This window comes from Diabrotica undecimpunctata, chromosome 3, assembly GCF_040954645.1.
Source record: "Diabrotica undecimpunctata isolate CICGRU chromosome 3, icDiaUnde3, whole genome shotgun sequence".
NCBI lineage: Eukaryota > Metazoa > Arthropoda > Insecta > Coleoptera > Chrysomelidae > Diabrotica > Diabrotica undecimpunctata.
The window spans coordinates 159,887,050-159,901,001 of record NC_092805.1 but is presented as its reverse complement, the minus strand read 5'-3'; the positions used below and the strand labels follow the sequence as shown (position 1 = coordinate 159,901,001).

At 34.5% G+C, this 13,952-nt stretch overlaps 1 protein-coding gene across 1 annotated transcript in view; it reads left to right on the top strand.

The window, feature by feature from the left end:
- Positions 1 to 1,278: 1,278 nt before the first annotated feature.
- Positions 1,279 to 13,952, top strand: part of LOC140437679 (uncharacterized) — a 49,781-nt gene continuing 37,107 nt past the window's right edge. The window contains exons 1-2 of the mRNA XM_072527330.1: positions 1,279 to 1,644; positions 9,007 to 9,253. Coding sequence (XP_072383431.1) covers positions 1,385 to 1,644; positions 9,007 to 9,253 — 507 coding nt within the window. The 5' untranslated portion in view covers positions 1,279 to 1,384. The remainder of the gene's footprint in view (positions 1,645 to 9,006; positions 9,254 to 13,952) is intronic.

The following is a 13,952-nucleotide window of genomic DNA, read 5'->3' as shown; positions in this document are numbered from 1 at the left end:
CTTATAAAATGTGTTCATTACGAAATATTTGTTGCTATGTAGGAAGTTAACCAGGGTTTCTCCTCTCTCATTTCTAACACCATAGCCGAATTCACCAATATAGTTTTCGCTTTCTTCTAGTCGTTGTCCAATCTTAGCGTTGAAATCTCCTATTATAAGTGTGTAAGTGCTGTGATAGTTCGTGTTGGTTTCTATTATTTTCTCGTAGAACTCATCTATTTCTTCATCGGGGTGTGTTGAAGTTGGGGCGTACACTTGAATGATTTTTAGGGTGATTTTCTCGTTTATATTCATCACAATCATTGCAATTCTTTCTGAGATTCCCACATATTGTTCTATTTTATTAGCATGTTTCTTAGAAACCAGAAATCCTACGCTGTTTAGACTTTGTTCTTTGTGTTGTTACCTGATTGCAATGTTATGCGCTCCTCACCTTTCCTTTTTACCTCTGCGAGACCAATTATGTCCCACTTTAGGTCCTTTATTTCTTCTTCTAGCTCATAGATTTTTTCATCTCTGTTTAAGGACCTTACATTGAGTGTTGCTATATTCAAGTTTGTTGTTTTTAGCGATTTCTTGCTTCCCCTAGATTCCATAAAGCTGTCCTTTTTTTATAAAGGAGTGGGACTTGCCAACACTGTATGATCTACCCACCTGGGGACTTACTCCTATCGTTTTAGAATTCGCCATCATTTTGGGGAGGTTATTAGCCTTAAAACACCGCGCTGGCCAGACGTGTTGGTGAGTGTGTATTCAGCCGTCCATTCTGGATCAGACGCTGTTCGTAGCCGTCCACTCTGGATCAGACGCTACAGTTTGTGATCTTATACTATCCCTAAAATCAAGGGTTGCCAGCTCCGCCATCTTCGCCGTATCGAAAGTATTCTTCGTCGCCTTGGATGCCGTTCTGGACTTCATCCGTGACCCTGGACAAGGGACCCTTAGCAGGTGCTAGCTTCCCGGGTCAAGAAGCTCCTGGAATCTGCGGAGGGCAGGGATTGATTCACTTTCCCTGATAGGACTATCCAATAGAATCCAAGGGACTCCAAAGGAGTTCCTACCCGCTACCCGCTGTATATTTTAGGAACAGTAAATTTAAACCGACAATCGATTTGTTTCCTTAATTTTTAATACTGTAGGTAATTTAGCAAATCACTAAATTATAGGTTACTTTATGGACGGAGTCCTGCTGATAGTGCAATAAAGTGAAACCGTTCAATAGTCACTGTCAAGGTTTTAATATTTTTTTGCAAATTTATATAAGCAGTATGCTCTGATAACCAATTTAAATATATTTGTCTATGACACATATGTCACTTATATAATCGAACACTGAATAAATATTTTATACCCTTAATATAAATTTGAAAATACAAAAAAAAACATGGAAGACAGTAAAGATAATCAAGAAGAATATTTTACGCCGAAGGGTGATGGGGACGGTGTCAAGAAAACGACACCGAGGAAAAGGTTCCCAGTTCCTTCTTCGAGAAAATTCAACGTGAAGGCACCACGTGATGAAAACATAAAAGCAAAACTTGAGCAAGCACTCGAAGAGATGGGCAAAGTCAAAAAACACAATTGTCTCGCCAAGGCACAAACTGTTGCGGAGATTACGCCGACGAAGTCCAAACGAAAGAAAACGTGAGTGTTTTACTTAGTAGCATGTCGTGATATTTTATATTTTATATTTTAAACATGTTGTCTATGTTAAATTCAATATATAACTCTAAACCTATATTTATTTTAGTGTTCTGCAGTATTTCTATTTTATACAAGGTGTTTTGATATTTAACTTACAACGCTCCAACCAAAGATCTTTTGGTTAATTTATTAACTATGATAAAAGTACATTGATGAACTCTTAATAAGGTTAAAAGTTTGAAATAAAAAGTAATAAATTAAAATTATAAATTCAAGTGTCTTCGTTCTGAAAATTCCCTCACTAAACAAATGGTTATTGGTGGAGTTAAACCATTCGCGCAGATTGTTTTAAACAAGAACGACTTCTTCTTACTGATTTTTTCCACTTATCCTTCTTGTATTAGAAGTTGAAGTATAGTAGAATCTCACTAATCAGGCACTATTAAAAAACCAGAGGGTGCCGGATTATTGGCATGTTCGGCTTAGTGGATTGTATAGAAAAATTCATAACAAATATAATAAGGCATTTCATAAACGGAATGGAAATAACATATGTGTACATTTCGAGTGCCCTATGTCTTGACTTCTCGATCGATAATGTGAAATAATACTTATAAGTCGAGTAAAGGATTTATTGTTATCTCAAAATATGTACACTCAACGGAACTTTAAAAATGACTATGCGCATTTACGGAGGTAAATATTCTGTACTTACAAAAAAAAAACTTATTATACAAAAATTTGTATACGGACGCTTTTAGTAGTGTGGGAATATTTTAAGGTTGCTTCTTGATTTCAATAAAGGTTTTGAATTATGCTGAGATCTTTTTCCCCGAGCTTTATTTTCTGTAGTTCATACAACAATTTTTTATGCTGGACTCTGTGAAAAACCTTCTGGTAATCTGTGAAACAGAGTTATACTTTTTTCTGGTGATCGAGGCATTTTTGAATGAGTGTTAGAGTTGCAAACAGCTCCTCTTTTATTCCCAAGGCTTTTCTAAATCCGAACTGAGAGTCACGTCTATTTCACATTTTTTATAAATTCAAGTCTATATGCTCTTATATTTATGTAAACATATTTTTAGTAAGTGACTCATTAACATCCTTCAGGACATGAGAAGAATGAATATAAATATATTAGGTATAAGCGAAACATGGTGGCCTAACTCAGGATACCTTTTGACAGAAACCGGTACCTTATATTACTCGGGAAACATTGACAACCAGCATAGACGTGGAGTAGCAATTATTGTCGATACAGAGGTCAATAAGTCAATAGAGGGTTTTGTCCTAATCTCAGAAACAGTGATGTTACTACAAATAAAGACATCACACACAAAACTAAATTTAATCCAAGTATATGCGCCACGACAGATGCAACCGAAGATGAAGTAGAAACATTCTATCAACAAATTGAAGATGCACTGAAAATGACAGATATTCCAGAAGAGCTAGAACAATAATGGAAGATCAAGGACTAGGGGAACGTAACGATAGAGGAGATCGTCTAATACAATTCTGCCAAGAACAAAGTCTAATAATCACAAACACGTTCTTTAAATTACCTATGAGACGGTTATACACATGGCGCTGCCAGCAGATAAACCTGAAAAAGTGGTAAGAAACCAAATCGATTATATAATGATTAAAGAGAGATATCGTAACACCATCAAATCAGTTATAACATATCCAGGAGCATATGTCACATCAGACCAAAACCCACTTATCGCTAATATCACGCTTAAGTTTAAACGTATTAGAAAACCCCAAAGAACTCCAAAATTACATGTTAGAAAACTGAAAGAAGCTGATATAAAAAACAAACTCCAGCAGAAAATATACGAAAACTTTGATAAATTAGATACTAACACCTACGAGATAAACCAACAATGGGAAACATTAAAAACTGCCTCCTCGTTACATGCAAAGAGATATTAAAAGAACCGATAAGAAAGAGAGACAACTGGATGACCGATGAAATACTCGGCAGATGGACCAAATAAGACAAGCCAAGAACAAAGACAGTCACAATTACAAAATCATTAACAATGAAGTCAGAAAAATAATAAAAGAGGCAAAACAAACTTACTATGAGGAAAAAAGGTCAAAGAAATGGCAGGGCTGCAAAAAAGAAACCACAACACAACTCCTTTAGATAAAAATGGAAATACTATGATAACGACTGACGAAAAGCTAAAACGATGGAAAGAATATATGTAAGAGCTCTTCGATGACGAAAGAGGAAACCTACAATACATGTCTTTTGAGGACAGAGAAACAAGTACAGAAATTACAAAGGAAGAAATATTGTATGTACTAAAGAACATCAGAAACGGAAAAAGCCCGGGGCCAGATCAACTGCCTATTGATCTCCTTAAAATAATAGAAAATGAGTACATGGATGTCCTTCTTAATACTCTTTAATAAAATTTATCAGTCTGGTGACATACCCAATGAATGGTTGACCTCAGCATTTATTTATCTCCCAAAAAAGAAAAATGCTAGAGAATGCACCGACCACCGCACCATAAGCCTGATGCCTCACATACTTAAAATGTTTTTAAAGATCATCCATAAACGCATTTATCAAATACTTGATATGGATATTGAAGAATCCCAATTTGGATTCCGTAGAGGCGTTTGTACCCGTGAAGCTCTCTTTGCATTCAACGTACTAATCCAGAGATGCTTGGATGTGAACCAAGATATGTACGTCTGTTTCAAAGGCTACAACAAAGCTTTCGATAAAGTCTGCCACAAAGAGCAAGATGTATTAGTAGTTTTATGTTGTTGACATGTATTTCTATTTCATCTGGTCCACAAGCTTTCCAATTCTTTGCACATTGTATCGCATGTTTTACCTCTACGTCTAGGATTGGCGGTCTTTCCATCTCCCACGTCGACGTCTGTTGAAATTCAGGTCTGTCATCCGCAAGGGATTTTTCGATAAATTACTCTCATACTTAAATTTGTTCGCTTCTTTTTACAATTATTCTTTCTTTGTTCTGAGCTAGAGTGGATATATTATGTTTCTTGTTATTATTGGAGGTTTCTTTTAATTTTTTGTAGAGGTTGAATGTATTATGTTTGTTGTCTAGATTTTCTATTTCGTCACATATTTCATTTTTCCACTTTTTTTTGCTTCTTTGATTTTTGAATCTATGGTTCTTTGGAGTTCTGCATATAGATGTGGGTTGTTTTTGTGTTTTCTTCTCTATTCCTTGATTTCCAAAGTATCTTCCGTCATCCATATTTTCTGATTCTTACTTTTCGTATTCTTAAGTTTTTCTTTTTGTACCAAGTAGGGTATTTTTTATGGTTTGCCATATATTTTCTTTTTCTTCGTCTTTTGTTCTGATTGTTTTTTTAGTTCTTCATTAAGTTTGCTTGCTAATTTTTCTTTATTAACTTCGTTTAGAAGTATTTCAATGTTGCACTTGTTTAGTTTAATTTGGCGTATTATTTTTAGTTTTTGTTTGAGATTGAAAACGACTGGATTGTGGTCTGATCCTACGTCCATACCTGGATGGTTTTTGCACTCTGGATACTTGATTTAAATCTTTGATTAATCAAAACAAAATCAATTTGATTCCTTACAATCTTTTGATTATTGTATTGAAGTGATTTTCATCTATATTTCGCCTGGAAGGTAGTTTAAACCAGGTGTTTGATACCACATATTCTTCTTCTTGGAAAATTGTATCAGACGATCACTCCTACCATTGCGTGTGCCGAATCCGTATCCTCCAGATATCAGCTACTTTTTTGCCGATTGTTGAATTAAAGTCAACTGTTATGACGTTGATGTGGTGTTTCTTGAGGCTTTTTGTGATATCCGTTATTCCTGCATGAATTTTGACAGGTCTGTCAGAAGTAAACAACGTATAATTTGTTAATACGTTAGCAGGTGGCGTTATGAGCAAGCATAATAATGTGTTGCCTCATTCTAATATAATGTAATTTATTTAAATTATAAATAATAAAATTAATTTGTTCAATTTTAAAAATATTAAAATCTTAAAAATACAGAAAACATAGCAGCTTCTCGCTAATCTACTGTACAGCCGACTGCGACATATTTTTTAATATAATTTGTTTAAAATATAAATAATAAATAAATAATAAAATTACTGTATTCAATTTTAATAACTGTATTTAAATTTTAGAAATACAGAAAACATAATATGAAGTTCGCGCTAGTCTACAGTACCACCTACTATACCACTTTATTTTTAATTTGTGTATTTAATATCGCACATAAGGAGTGTATTATGCCATTTAAAACAGGACAATAAATAAATCTGATCATCACAATAAAAAATGTTAAATCAAATCATTCATTTTGTTTATGTTTAACTGGGGAAAAGCAATTAAGTGACTGTTCGTGGAATTCTTACCATTTACGATATAAAAAATGGGAAAAAGTAATTAACTAAATTTTCTTAGTAATGTATGAGATTGAACATGAATTATATTTTAACAATTATACCTATGGTTATTTGGTGCCTATTACATGTTATGATTAATAATAATTTGGTCCACGTGTATTTGTATGATAATTATATAGTTATATATTATAATTAAAAAATATCTAAGCTGTAAATCATCTTTATACTTTCGTGCGAATTGCACTACTTGACATATATTATATACGAGAACTTTTCTATAATTTCAGATAAAAATAAAATCTCATGTTTCCTTAAATTATTTAGAAAATAATAAAGCAGTCTAATAATAAAGATTTAATGCATTTTTTCATAAATATAAACTCATGAAGAAAATTAACACACTAATATTTTTTCAAAATATTTAGAGATAATAACATTTTTCTACAGACACCTAATAAAGATCTCTTTTGTGAATGAAAATGAAAGTTTGATGTTCTTTGGGGACCGTCAGTTATCGCTCAATTGCGTTAAAATGTGAAAATCGCGCTTCGTCGATAGCAATTGTTGTGAATCTTTATTAGTCCAGTCGTCAGAGAGTTGACCCCTAAAAATCATACGAACAAGATGAATTTTGCAGAAAATATTAATTTTGGGACCCCAAAAAAGTTGCAAAAAAATTTACCACTTTTACCCCCGGGCTTCCCCCTAAGACCACCCTCGCAGGGGGGTAAAAACGCAAAAAACCGATTTACCAAGAATCTGTATACCGTAGAAAAAATGTTTCAAATAAAAAATGTAGCGTTTAAAATGTCTAAATGTAGCTGAGATAATTTCAAACAAAAATGTTTAAAAGCATTTTTTGAGTAGAAACAACACTTGAAGCGACCGTCGATTTAAAGATCAAGATGCGTTTTAAAGGTAAAGCGTTCAGCTTTCTTATGCAGTTTTTATGATTTGCCGCAAATCAACTCAGATTTTATCTTCTTTATGTGCCGTCTTCTACCGAAGGTTGGCGACCATCAAACGATAGGTTTCATCAAACCTCTTCTACCTTCAATCTTGCCTTCCACAATAAGCTGTAGCAGACTGTACTTATCATTACGGAACACATGGCCCAGGTATGACGCTTTCCTTCTTTTAACAGTTGTTAACAATTCCATCTCTTTACCCATTCGTCTTAATGTCTCTGTGTTGGTCACTCTGTCTGTCCAAGGTATTCTGAGTATGCGTCGATACAGCCACATTTCTAGAGCCGTTAACTTCTTTATAGTTATAACATTTCGTGGCGCGCCATCGGAGGTTAACGCTTTGGTGGCGGTTGCTTAAGAGCTTTCTCATTTTGATGAATTTGGATCTTGCTATTTCAATTCGGATCTTAATCTCTACATCTGGGTCCCACTTATCATTTACTGTATATCCCAGATATTTAAATCGGTGTACTCTTTGAATACGTTCGGCTTCAATATTCAGGTCGATATGTTGAATGTTCTTTTTACTGATCACCATAAAAAGAACATTCAACATATCGACCTGAATATTGAAGCCGAACGTATTGAAAGAGTACACCGATTTAAATATCTGGGATATACAGTAAATGTATTTTTATACAGGTGTTAAATAAAAAACGTGGCGCGATTTATGCCATTTTTTAAAATTCTCACGAAATTATTACAATCTATCCCTTTCATTGACTAGCCACTATAAAGTTTCGATTACTAGAGCCTAACCTTAAAAACCTATAGCATGAAATTTTAGTTTTAACTTTTGGCAACAAATGTGAGGCATTTGAAATATGCTTAAAAAAGCTGGATTTAAACTTGCACACAACAAACGATCTAAAACATTTAAAACTTTTTTTTCAATTACCGTAAAATGGGGTGAGATTGATCTCCCGGGGTGACATTGATCATTTGTCGTTGTATCACATATATGTAGATACAACCGGCAACAATGTAAAATTGTTTCTGGGCGTGGCACTATTCATTTCTTGGATCTTGACTATGATCAGTTAACGTCGTTTTTAGTTTGCAATTGGCATTGGGAAGAAGTTATGCGGCTTTGAAATAAACCATAATTTTTGGCATATTTTTATAGTTTGTGTACTTTTGATGGTAGAGAAAGAACAGAGGTAAATTCGCTATTTCTATTGTTATAAAATTATGTTGTATGGTTCTGTAATAATAATTTCAAGTATCTAGCATTTTAACTAACGCCAGCTTTTTTAAGATGGCGGATAATATTGAATGGGGTTACATTGATCAAGTGATCAATCTAACCCCACGTTACGTACGTTCTCTATATCTCTCTCGATATCCTCTAAGTGCAATGGATTTAAGAATGTTCATCAAAAGCTTTTCGACAAAACTGGTAGAAGTGTATCTAGATTTAAGGAGAATATTCCTGGAATTGACTGGGTAAATAGCTTGTTGAAGAGACACGGAGCTATTTCTGGTAAAAGATTAGCATCTAATATTAAAAAAAGCCGAGCGGAAGTATCTCTGGACCTGATTAAAAAATACTTTGAGAATTTACAACAAACGATTAAAAATGTTCCAGTTGAAAATATTTTTAATTACGACAAGTCCAACGTCTCAGATGACCCCGGAAAAAAATTGTGCATTTACCAAAGAGGTACTAAATATCCCGAGAAAATACGCAACCATTCAAAATCTGCTACATCCATAATGATTTGTGGATCGCCTCAGGTATACTTCTGCCACCTTACGTCATATACAAGGCGGACAATTTATGGGATACTTGGACAGAAAATGGTCCCAAGGGCAGCCCATGTTGCGAACAGCCATGTTACTCACTGTTAAATAATTATTATACTTTCTATTTGAGAGTCATACTTTATCCAAGGAAATAAATATGTTTTCAACGAATAAAAAATTTTTAATTGAACCTCGTATACTTTCACAAACTAATTACATATTATAAAATGATTATTCACGATCGTTGATAATATTTACAGACAATTCCTCAAGTTGAGTTTCGATGGCGACACACCGGATCTCCACACCACCCTGCAAGTGGCGCTACACGCAACGCCGAGACCCTTGGACGGGACGCCAGCTTTGGCGTCTCATGCACAACGACGGCGCTGCACAAGAGACTGGGCGGTGTGTACAGTGTATCAGCGACTGTTATTGTTTGTCTGGCGCCGTACCAAAGCGCGCCTACAGACGCTTTCCGAGTCAAATGGACGCCAACAGAACCAGGTTTGTATACAGGGGGAGATAATGGCGGTATTTATTCTATAAACCCACTGACCATTTTTTAGTGACACTTTCTACAATCTGGATAAGCCCCAAATAAATACGAAATTAAGTATATTTTAAAATATGTGTATTCTTAAAAAGTCTTCTAGAACACCTCGAATACATACAAAATTCATAAACTATTGGCAAAATACTTGGCCAAAACACTACAGCCCTCGCTGAAAATGCTTCAACCTTTGCCAAAAATTCTTTTAACTTTATCGAACTTCTAAAAAGAATGTCTTATCTCACTTATAACTTTTTAGCATTTAACTTGTTGCAAACATTTCTATTGACAAAACCCTAAATATTCTGCAATATAAATACCATATCCAGCAATACCATTTTTCTCTCAATAAAAATTGTATATTTGCCACTTACTTTATCTTCCAAAATAAGTTCTACTGTTCTACAATAGTGCCCAATGGTTCACTCATCAGTAATTGCCAATATCTTTATAGAAGACTTGACAGACCCAAGCACTATCCTTATTAGTGTTTAAACCCACATTCTGGCTACGATATGTTGAAGATATGTTCGTCATTTGACTCCACGGCCAGGATTTTTAATGTTTACTTTTAAATAATATACATTCTAGTACCCAGTTCACGATAAAGATGGAAACTTATTAATTTCTACTGTTCCTCGACAGCCAAAACTCACTCATACCAACCGACATGCATCCCAATTCCCATCACCCAGCTTTACAAATTAATTCAGTCATTAATATTCTTGATTCCAGATCATTACCATCTTCTGTTCAATCTTATTCTAAGAAATCAGATCCTCATCACACGGAAGCTTTTCTTCCTTATAATTAAAGTCACTGACAAAATCGGTAAAATTCTCAAACCAAAGGCAATAAAGATCATATTTACTCCTCACCAAAAACTTTCATCTACTGTTCGTTCCGGTAAAAAGAACATTCCAAACGAACAACATGGAGGTAATGAAATTTCTCGTGCAGACTGTCCACGATCTTACTTAGGCCAAACTGATCGAAGAATCAAAAACAGAGTCTATGAACATTCCATTTTAGCTCTAGACCAAACTTGTCTCCATCATCATCTATCTATCTATCTATCTATTATGAAACAGAATTGCTTAAGGAAAATTTATTATAAATTAGAAAATAAAATTGATGAATGGGGTAAATATACACTGCCGAGCATAAAATTAGAGCCACCCCGTAATTTGAATTATAGAAATTATTATTCTTTTTTAACATTTTCGGCTGTAACATAATTTATTAACTTTGCTTAAAGAAAACAACGTTGAAAGGAATGAAAATGAACAGTTCCTTTGATGTACTAAATATTGAAAAAGGACAATTTTAATTTGCTGTCCTTTTTGTTGAAACAAAAGACATTTTAAGAACTTTCGTAGCGAGTATTCCTTCCTCTGGCAGTGATAACATCTTGCAAACGACGAGGCATGCTTAGGATCAGATTTTGGATCACATTCTACGGAAGATTGTTCCATTCCTACACCAATATGTCGCGAAGCTAGTTTCTGAGGGCCAGCAGATGATTCCATACAGGTCTCTTCGTCTTATCCCAAACATGGTCTACTCGACTGCATGCAGACCAAACAAATCGTGTGGTTTGAACTTTGTCAAGATACTCAGTAACTATCAGAGTAGTAATTATCATACATAGATGTTGCGTCGTCTCCAAGAATAACCATGAATGGTAAAATATAGTCATCTAGAATCTGTGTTAGGTACCTATGCGCAGTTATCGTCCCATTCTCGATAAAGACTAACTTCGTGCGAACGTCAAACCATATACCACCCCATGCCCTAACTGACCCTTCACAAATGGAAATCGCTCGGCAACACATGCTTGAGCATATTTTCCGCCTAAACGTCACCACACTCTTACACGTTTGTCTGAGCCCGTAAAACAGAATCTCGATTCATCGGAAAACAATACATGACTCCATTCCTGTATTATTCAAGCCAAGTGTTCTCGTGCAAAATTCAATCTGGCAATTCAGTGTTCATGGAAAAACAGCGCGGTCCAGTTACTTTAGTTCGAGAAGTCGCCTCCTAACTGTCCATGCACTTACATTTACATTTCACACTTCTTGCAGATAATTTCCAAGGGAAACTGCCGTGACGGTTCGGTTTCTTAAAGCACTAAAAGCGACAAAGCGCTCATCTCTAGCTATTGTAATTCTGTCTCTATCTGAACCGGGTCTTCGAATAAGCAGACAGGTCTCTTCGTACCGTCGATTTCTTTTTCATTCAAATCGCTTTTGCCATTATTGTCAACCAATGCGAATGGAAATTTTGTTGTAAACATGCCGCTTTTTTATACAAAAATATACAAAAAAGAAATATAATTATATAAAAAAAATCATGTTTACCTAGTATTGTTTCAATTTCTTCGATTTTTCATTCATATATTTGTTCATTTTCATTTGACTTAATTTTTAAATAACCAGATTCTATCTCGTTTGGTTTGTTGTTGCAATAGTTTTAAGATATCTTCTCTCATCCTTTTATTGCTTTTTATTCCGCATACCGTCACTTTTAGAGTAGTTATTTGTGCAAATTTCTTTGGCTGTATTCTTATATTCGATACAAAGTTATTCTAGATCTGTTTTTTGCTGGACAATGTTTGGTAGTCTGTGATAAATTCCTGTTTTATTTTAGTTTTTATTTATAATTATACTATAATTTATTGTTAAGTGTATTAGCTTATTGGTTAGTTGTTTGTTAAGTACTCCAGGCAGAATACAAAAGGTCGACAGTGAACGAAAGACTACTTAATAACATAATCGCAAATGTTGATAAAAATGTAGAAATAATACCAAAATAAATTCTCGAAATAACAGCTTTAACATAACCATATATTGGGTCAGATCAAAGAGAAGTACTCGGCAACTTTCTATTAAAAATACTACTAATCAAGAAAAACCACCCGAGTACTCTGAAGAATTAAACATTCTAGAAGAGTGTCCCTAGAGTATGACAAGTCTATAGAAGAGCATAATATAATATTATTTTGCTGCAGTGGATTTTAAAAGGCACCAGATCAATTATTTATCAACACAGTGTGGAACCAGTATGGAAGGAAAACGACGACCAGGAAGGCGAAGGATTTCCTGGTTGAAAAATGTACGTACGTGGTTCAATACAACAACCACAAATCTTTTCAGAGCAGCAGTTTCCAATACCGATTGCCATGATGGTCGCCAACATACCTAACGGATATATATACTACAAGAAGAAGATGGAACCAAGATATGCCCGAAACACAAAAATTTGAAGAATGGTATTTTTCTTTTAATATCACTTTATATTCAGACTAAATGGTAAATTATATAATAGAAATGTATGGTATATACATATTTTATAAAATTTCATGGTCAAACATAGTATTTTTTTAAAAGAGTAGACGGCGAACCGGTACTCCATGGAATTTTTAATAAGGAAGCACTATCAACATAAATATATGTATAATATGGAAGCAAAATATATCCAGTCCTTACTGGGTGGTTTTGCAATGATCTTTTTCATTGAATATTTTATAGTTGTAATTAAACCAGAATTAATTATAATATTTTTTTACATTCTTCAAATTTCAGAAGTTTCAAATTTCAATCTGGAAAATTTTATCCATCTTTAAATATGATGGTCTTAACTTTAAGCCTTTGGATATTTTATTGTCTCGTAATCGTCTTAGGACCGAATTGGATGGAATTCCCAGATTTTATTTTCTAAAATCCTTTATAAACTTAGGTTACGTTAGGTTAGGTTCTCCTTTTAGCCCAGTCTATTTAACAAAGTGTATTATAGTCTTTGGTGACACTTCTACAGTATTAGGGCTCGATTTAATGATACGTATTAATTGAGCCTCAATCTATTCAACTCCGGGCTGTTACACAGAAAGTGTTCTGTCGTCTTGTCTTTCACGTGTGAAAAATTTAGCAATCCGTATTTTTTGTCAGTCCGATTTTATTCATATGCCCCTTGAGGCGACAGTGTTCTGTTAGGAGACCTACGATACTTCGCAGATTATTCCTATTCGTACGTTTACGATTTCGAATGTTTACGATTTATTTGTTTATTTGTTCAGTGATTACGTTTCATTCATTTCTCCCAGTCCGATATCGTCCTCGTGCTTCTTATTATTTCAGCGACATATTCTGGGCCTATGAATATTTCTTTCGTTCGTCCTATGGCGTTTTTCGTTCCTTTCAATACCAGTATGTCCAGGCACCCAGAGTAGACTTACTTTGTTACTTGTTTCGATCCGAATCGAATTCTGAAGACAGTTCCAAACTAATTCAGAGTCACTTCGATTAGATTCCAGTGCCGATCTCTGTCCCTGCAGTTCCTCTTTATTAGTGCCTGCAGGCACAGGCTTTAGAGCTGTGTGTATACCAGCATTGATATGCATTTACGAGATTCGTTTTATTATTCGACTCCCATTTGTCCCTGACAAGGCGACTGGAAATGACTTTTATACATTTCAAACATTACAATACATATAAAGCGTACAATATAGACCGCGTAATACAACAATTAAAATAATAATAATTTTGGTTGTGTTGTAGCTTGGGCATTCACAGGTACACTCTCGTAATATTCACCCAATTTATAAGGACACGTGATCACTAAGTACTCTTTAACTTTGTTTTTAAAAGCTGT